This window comes from Athene cunicularia, unplaced genomic scaffold, assembly GCF_003259725.1.
Source record: "Athene cunicularia isolate RWA unplaced genomic scaffold, athCun1 SCF_1, whole genome shotgun sequence".
Taxonomy (NCBI): Eukaryota; Metazoa; Chordata; class Aves; order Strigiformes; family Strigidae; genus Athene; species Athene cunicularia.
This window is the reverse complement of record NW_020799155.1, coordinates 1,224,164-1,232,693: the sequence shown is the minus strand read 5'-3', so window position 1 is coordinate 1,232,693 and position 8,530 is coordinate 1,224,164. Positions and strand designations below refer to the sequence as shown.

The 8,530-nt window shown below is 40.3% G+C and overlaps 1 protein-coding gene across 1 annotated transcript in view; it reads left to right on the top strand.

Annotated features, from left to right (window-relative positions):
* The first annotated feature begins 506 nt into the window (after nucleotides 1-506).
* Nucleotides 507-8,530, top strand: part of GAB1 (GRB2 associated binding protein 1) — a 110,058-nt gene continuing 102,034 nt past the window's right edge. Inside the window, exon 1 of the mRNA XM_026866962.1 lies at nucleotides 507-572. Within this exon, the coding sequence (XP_026722763.1) occupies nucleotides 507-572 (66 nt within the window). The remainder of the gene's footprint in view (nucleotides 573-8,530) is intronic.

The window sequence follows — 8,530 nt, the reverse complement described above, 5'->3', positions numbered from 1 at the left end:
AGTTACTGTTCTGGAACAGATTTCAGCACGCAGCAAATGAAGCAACTGATTGAAGATTATGCCATAATAGCTATGCCATAAAAAAACTATAAAGATAAATATTTTGTTCCTGAAATTCCAAGTCCTTTACTAAGCACTTACATCTCAAAAAAACACAAAGAACTGTATGTGAAAGCCCACAGCAAATAAGGACAGCTTACAGATGGGCACAAGATTTATACTCTAGAAAAAATGGTGACAGTAAATCCTTTAAAATATGATGTAATAGTCTCCAGCACAGGTAGACAAATTGATAAGAGGAAAATACTTATTTCAGGCTCAAATTTAGCTCTTTCACCTGATCATAACTTTCCTGTGAACAGTTTAACTCCTGTTTTTTGCAAACTGTGGCTCACTAGTGAATTCTTCATATTGACTATTCCCATATCAATATTGGGGTTGTGTGGCTGCTCAGGGAAGCAGCAGTTTTATTTCTCACCACCTTGGATGGCCTTGTGGACAGCGAAATGGCCTATTCAGTGAACTGGGATATTGTCATCATCAGGAAGACAGTCTCAGGTGGAGGGATAGAGGTAGGAAAGAATATATGGCTATTTTAAGGAAACTTAAATTTTTGCTTTTAAATAGAAGTAGAACATTCTCTCTATTCACCTGTAATTTAGAATTTTTCCCCCATCCTTTATTTTTTTTTTAATTAAAATATTTGTTTGTGCCTGGAAGAAGTGAGGGGAGTGTGGCATTTGTTACATGACTAAGGAGCTGCAGAAGGGACAAAGCTTCTTAACACTCCAGCTCCACTGAAAAATGTCAAAGAGGCATCATTATGTGACAAAGAGAAAAAGGAAAGAGTTTTTATGTTAGTGACTTTTGCTGAATTCTTCAGATTTCATCTGAATTTTTCAGTGTTGTCAAGAATGACTGCATACCCATCTTGAAGTTTTTTCTCCACTATCCCTCAGATTCATGTCTTTGTGTATTACTGACAACTCTGTCCTCCAGAAATACTGAAAATAATGCAAGAGAAAAGGAACTCTCTCCCTAAATTGTTAATCTGATAACTTGTAAAATTACACCCCTTTAACCCCTTGGTCTGAGATATCCTGAAAAAGCAGCTGTGACTTCACTGTCCTCCTGCCATCCTGTTTCTCTTACATGTGTTTAAGTTGTCTCGGACCCTGTGTGACCACAGGGCCAAGTGTTTCTCTCCCTCTGACAGTGGCACCACATGTTCTCTGACCTGCCAGCTCCAATCTGACTTTTTTCTTTTTTGCTTGAGAAGTACAGAAACGTTTGGAAGATGTAACTGAAGCTCAGACGATATGGTATGTTCCACTCACTTAGCTGAGAGGGTCTGCTTTGCTCCACTACAGTGCACTCTTTACAAGATAATAATTCTTGCCAGAAAAGGTCAGATTGAGGCTGAAACAGTTCAGATCTGTGAAAAAGATTTTTCCAATGGAGCCAGAGTTCAGTGCGAAAACTCTTAGAATAAACCAAAATGAAATAATGAATCACAGAATACCAGGTTGGAAGGGACCTCAAGGATCATCTGGTCCAACCTTTTTTGGCAAAAGTACAGTCTAGATAAGATGGCCCAGCACCCTAACCAAATTAATATTAAAAGTGCTCAGTTTTGGGGAATCCACCAGTTCCCTGGGGAGAATATTCCAGTGGCTGATTGTTCTCATTGTGAAAAACTTTCCTCTTGTGTCCAATCGGAATCTCCCCAAGAGTAACTTGTACCCATTACCTGTCATCTTTTCCCTGTGACTCCTTGTAAAAAGGGAGTCTCCATCTTCTTTGCAACCACCTTTTAAATACTGAAACATGGATATAAGGTCTCCCCTAAGCCTTCTTTTCTGAAGAAAACTCAGCCATTCCTCACGTGGCAGGCTTCCCCATCCCTTGAGCATCTTCGTGCCTGCCTCTGGACCATCTCCAGCCTCACCACATCTTTCTATAGAGGGGACCAAACCTGAAAACAGTAGTCCAGGTGTGGCCTGTCAAGTGCTGAAGTTCTTGCAAAGAAAAAAGATCCATGTTACCCTGTTTGGAATGGCAGAAAAGCGGTGTGTACCTTCCTGTTTAGTATTTTGGGGATTTATAATACTATAGTGATCTTAGATACTACAGTAGAGATTGATAAAACAGTGATAATGGTAGAGACGCACTTAAATCTCCTTAGCTTCAGGCTCTGGAAGTCTCAAACTACAGCTTTCAAAGTTTTATAAATAACTGCAGAAAGACTACGTCTCCCCTGTGTGCTCTGCCTGGACGAGACTGCCCTGCCTTCAGTGCTGTTTGACTGGCTCTCAGAGCTTTTAATCCAATTTGTAAATTCATTAGACCTCCTATCCTTTCTATCGATATAGGTTGAGGATTTCTTAAATTCTCAGAAACACTCTACTGAAATAAATAAATAAATAAATTTAAGTAAATGGCATTTAAGCCTGAGAATATGGTTGCTTTTCTCACTTACGTACTAAGGTTTCATCTTACCAAACTTTACGTCACAAGCATGGCTGCCTACCTCTGAGCTAGTTGTTTAGACTGTTCTTTATATTCAGTGGAGATAAACAATCACTTCAAGAGCACAATTCACCTAATCAATGTAGACAACTGTCTTTGGAAGAGATTAAATATGTCCTAGTTGCCTATATCTCACCACTATGAAGAAGGTGCAGATGAGTAGCTCATATGCAAACCACCACACTGTAGGTGACTACAGCAAGATGAATCCCAGCCGGGATGACTTGCATTGCTGGTTGGCTTAACGTAGTAGGACTCCCCTGTGGCTCAGACTGCAGGCAAGTGTCAGGAGTATCCTTGAAACTTCCCTTACTCCAGCAGAAAGTATTAGTGTTATGAAAGGCTTGCATTTGTTATTCTTCCAGTAAGATAAAAGATAAGTAAATGTGGCTGTCTGAAAAGCAACTGCTTAGAATGAGGGCTAAGCACTTCTGATGGAGACATCCTGAAATCTGCAGAGAAGGTAATTTGCAGTGGTGCTAATTTCTCTGCACAATAACAGGTCCCAAAGTATGTGAGTTTGGGCCCTCATGTGTTACCCTGTAGACTGAGATCAAGTTAGAAAGGTACCTTCTTTCTGTCATCTCTGTCTTGTGATGGTAGGTCCTTTTTTTTCCAATTTTTGGAGTCATTTCTTCATTCATTAGATGGACCTCTCCTCAAAAGCTTTTTTTTTTTTTTTACTGCCTAATTTCCCTGGCTTTGACTGTATGTTCCCACCGGGTATCAAAAAGATTTCAAGACACCTGGTGAATTTAATTTTTAGTTTAAATTATTTTAATAATTTTAATTTGGGAGCACTACAGAGTAGTTCTAGGATTAATCTGTTAGAGGGAGACAGCAGCTTCAGCTAAACACATCTTAACCTTGCCTGGCATTCAGACATTTTTCCTTCTTTCTTCAGATACTTCTAGGTAATCTTTTGATTTCCTTACTTTATTTTCAGAATACCAGTTGCAAAGAACTGCTTAAACTTGAAGATTCGAACAAAGAAAAGTAAGAAAAAGCAGAATATCTAGTTGACATAACTCCTTATTATACTTGCATTGGAAGCTAAATTCTTGGAATTGCATTGTATGAAGAGGGTCTCTAACCAAAATACTCTGATATGAGCTTGCTTTTTTATGCTGTAACAGAAACCACCAGCCTGCAATGTCCTCAGATTTGCTGCCTCTTAGCATTTACTTGCTCCCTGGTATTTTACATTGCAATTAATTTATCTTTTGGGAGGTGTTCAATACATCTTCCACCTTGTATTTTGGAGGACAAACCATGCTCAAACAAACAGCTTGGGTGATGCTTTCTTGGCTGTGCATAGCATTGGAGTATTGGTCTCTTATATGACCATGCATTAATTTTTTTTCCCTGAAAATGTGGTCACCTCTACATTAATTCTTATTTCTATTACAAAACCAAACCAAATGTGTCTGGACTGTTAAGTTTCTATTGTGCTGAACTTGTAAAATGCTTCGTAGGATAGAAAAAGACCACACATTTTCAGTACACGAGGATAGGTACAAAGGTATTGTCCTTATGGAGGGAAAATCTTGTTGATTAATTTTTGAACAGCATAGACCTGAGGAAGTTTCTGCATGGCTGGCCAACCAGCCAGCCTGCTCCTTCTTCCTTGCCTAGTCTAGAAAGAAAAGGGAAATTCCCTTGCATGAAGTTAGGTAGTCAACTGATCCCCTGGCAAAAAAACAAGAGGACAAACATTTACCAGTGAATTTCCATTCCAGAAGTGTGAAGGAGAGTTTTCTACAAAAGTCACAAAAGAAATACCAGCATATTACACCAATGCAGAACTGAAAAGTGGTCCTTTTTTTTTTTGTATGAGTTCCGCAGTATACCCTTGCCTTTCTTTCTTCATTTACATCAATATTAAAAGGAATAATAACAAAGAGACAAGAGGTAATCTAACAACCAGTGAACAACCCTAAAGTGTGTGGACATACCATTGGTATTACCTTCCTCAATCTCCTTGCCAAATAATTTAAATATCTACAATCCGAAAGAAACAGCAGATAACGTCATCCACAATGACCAAAATTGACCAAAATAACCCTGTAGGTTAGATTTACCTGGGAATAATTTTGAAATCAAAATGGAAATATCTGAGATTAAAACAAATGTCTAAATGCAGGGTTATTTCAAGCTTAAAAGAACTTGTTTTTTTGCACTGATTTATTGTTGAGCAAATACCTAAAGAAGTTCTAGGTTTGACATGCAAAACTTTCTATTAAATTAATTTGTTAGGTTTTTTTTTATTATTAGAGTGTTAAGTCTTTCGTGTCATAGTAAAGCACAGATTTTGTTTTCAAACGTAAGCAAAGGGTACACATAGAAAAGTTTAGGGATCACTGTCAGGATCCACAGCTGACTGACTGCAATGTGAAACCACAGAGGAACATACAAGTTTTCATACTATAATAAGAAGCTGGGAGCTGTAGCAAGCACTGTCTTATTATGTGAGTCCAGAAATTCTAAGCTATTTGCATGGGAAATTAGCATCATTTTTATTTTTAAAAACAAACCCATATGAATTTAATCTCCTCTTCTATCAGCTCCTGTTTTCTTTGTCAAGGCGGCTTGGCAGGCAAACCAGAGGCAAATGGATTTCCACATGACCTACTTTATCTGGCGAGATACATAAATGGTCTGCTCCAAAATTTCGGAGAACCCATTTGAAGCACTTTGGAATGCACTTGTGAAAGAACACAGAGTCAACGGAGGAATCAAGGCGTCTTGCATGTGTTCGTGGAAAGGAGGTGGTATCTGAGACAAAACCACTGTCAGAGGAGCCTGAACTCTAGCGCAGCGACCTGGAAGGTGGCACAGGCACCGTGACTGCGCATGTAGTCGTCACACCAGGGCACGGCATCACCTTGCTGGTCGAAGTGCATTTTATTCAATGTTTTGTGTACTGTGCAGTTGGTCACGGTATCTGATCACAAAACAGGTTCTGTTTTGGACAGCAAGAGCTATGCAGGATTCGGAAATGGCAACACGTGCAACGGTGTGGTAGTGGGGTCTGAAGGGGTTTCACTGCTTTAGGCAGCAAGGATGGATCCCTTCTGAGCTCCCATCTTCAGCTGCTCTTGCTGGACACATCCTCTTCTTGGCCACCAGCAGCTGCCAATTGCAAGATCCTTTTTAAAGATGGGGGAAAAAACTCCTCAGTAACCCAACTGGCTGCAAAATGGCTGAGGACACTGTGGATCGTTTTCTTGCTGCTAGTAAAAAAAAACAGAAAGAGGGTTCTAAAGTAAGGGAAACTCGCTTGAAGAATAAGATGACAATTCCTCACGAACACAGAGCAAAACTGATCCTAGTGGGCACAGTGAGAGCTCTGCAGCTTTTAAAGCCATCTCTGAGACACTGGAAAAGCAAAGAAAATCCTTTTTCCTCCAGGATTGGCCTTGTACAGAAACACAAAAGACCTCCGTAGTGCAATTAATTGAGCTCAAAGGACCTTTATCCTCTGGGCTTCCTGAGTAACAGCAAGCTTGTACAGAAATAACCTGCGGGGACAAAGTGATGGGAGAGGGAGGTGGGATCCTGACGTAGGGTTACAGCAGTCCTGCGAGCAGTGACTACCCGGGGGTATTCGGTATTTCCAAGCACAAGTCATATCGCAGGAGAATTTCAAAATGGAGCACGCTTCATGTTGTTTAAACTTTCAGAACAAAACTGTAGCCAGCAAACTAGCTGAAACATTCATTATTAACAGAGGCCTTTGTGACTTCTATCCTAATTTCAGGAAATTACGTGCTAGCTTAATTTAGCTGAGTGTAAGAATTCTTCTACATGGAGAAACTGGCTGGCGTAATTATTTCAGTTGTGCCCACTAACCTCTCTTCATAGACAGTTTTACAGCTGTAAATACACAGATGTTAAGAGTCAAACCTAAATATTGTGCTGTTTATGCATTTTGTTAGTGTTCTGAATTGCTTCAGTTTACCCTGATACAGGGTATCTAAATTATGAACTGCAGAGCATTGCTGGTTATACACAGAAATCCACGGTATTAATATTCTTAGTTTTGCTAGCTGTTCACTTACTTGGGAAGAGAGGTGCAGCTACGTGCAGGCCTCTGGCGATGATTAGTGAAAGCACCGGTGGAATTGTGAATGGGCAACTCAAACGGTCGAGACCAGAAAAGGAAAACTACGGCCAGGACTAGAAAGGGAACAGTCCGTCTGACAACATCCTAACTAGTCATTTGGATATCTTTCTTCACTGTATTCTATTTTCTTCCGTTCAACAATCCAATAAATCATTTTTATGTCCATTGTTGGAGCTTGTCATTATTCTTAACAACAAGGTATGGTCTAAAAAGCAGTTTTCATTACTTATTATTTATCACTGTTCTTGATATTAACTCCTTTACCCTAACCTATGATTTATCGTTATATGGCAGGGCTGAAACCCACACACAAAATCTGTCTCTGGATAGCTGTTTTCAAGAAAATGAATTGACAAACAAATATATGACAAATAGATGAAAACTAATGCTGGACTCCAGGCTGACACTGGTTTCAGCGTGTTTTAAAATACAAATACAATGTTTTGAAATTTGACCTGAGGGACAATTTTGTGTCTTTGGGCCAGATAACTTGTTCGGTTGGTGCCTCCATAGAGTCTGCTTAAGCCAAAAGACTCTGGCTTTCTTTGATTAACCCTCAAGACATGGGTTAATTAATGAGATTTGAATAAACCATTGGATCATGTTACAACACCCTAATGCCAATGGCATTTTTAGTAATTTCACACTGATTCTACATGTTCTTGCTCTGATGGTATTAAATTGTCTCCGGGTTTCTAAGGGAAACTGGAATCTTTCTCGGTCTTACCTCACACTTGGATAATCTCAGATATTGAGATTCTTAAACAGTGGTATTAGTGGTTTAAACAAAAGAGCGATACTGAAATCCAGCTTGAAATCTAAACCTCACAGTACAATTTGAGTTCATGCTTACCAACTGCATGCATCAAATCACTTTTTTAGTCTTCCCAATAGCCCCACTGAGGCAGCTGAAATGATGATATGCAGAACTGTACGTGAGGATGGTTTGGATGTTAGGGTTTGTGCACTTCTGGTATTAATAATAAAAGCCAACATTCACCGTTTTTCTTTTCTTTTATTTTTTTCCCCAAAAATGTTTTTGGAAAAATATCCTCTTTGAGGAGCTTTCTCTTAGTGCTTAATAGTCACATTGTGGAAAGACTAATGGTGAAACTGATGCACTGATTTGAATGTCTCTAGGCTTTCACCTTTATTTTTCCCGTGATTTCTGCAAATGTCCCTGTTAAAACGCTACAGCCTTGCTACAGCTTTGTAACTTTTTAATGCAATACATCGCAGCATCGCAGTGCTCCCTTCAACAACAGCACACTAGGGGGAGTATTTCTCTGCAGTGGAAGATCACCGGTGCTACCAACTACCCCAGCCTTCCCATGCCACAAGCCTGCAGTTAAGTGATCTGTAAAAAGAAAATAAAGGTTTTTTAGAAAAGAGAATATATTTATTTGGAGGTCTTTTCTATCAGAGTGGGAGAGACAGAGAGCACCAGCAGCGGAGATGCTGAATGACTACGGTCTTTCCTTTTTAACTGAATAGTGGTTTAGGTCGCCCTGCATTTCACTTTTTTTTTCTTTTTTTTTTTTTTTCTTTTGTGTGTGTGTGTATGTGTGTGTGTGTGTGTGCGCGTGTGGTTTTGTTTTTTGTTTATTTTGAGGGTATTTATCTGTGCGCAGACAGAGCAGAAAGCCTTGCCCCAAGGTGCTCCCTGCCCGGCCCTCAGCCCGGAGGAAAAGGGGGTGAGGGGAGGCCCCCCGGGTGCCCGCGGCGTTGTGTCGGCTGGGGGCGATCCCCGCCGCCCCCCGGCACCGGGGGCTGCGGCCCTTTCCCAGGGGGACAGCCTCGGAGCCCACCGACACGCCACTGAAACAGCAGTAACATCACAAGTGCTGCGGGTCACTAAGCAGGCACTGTCTCTTA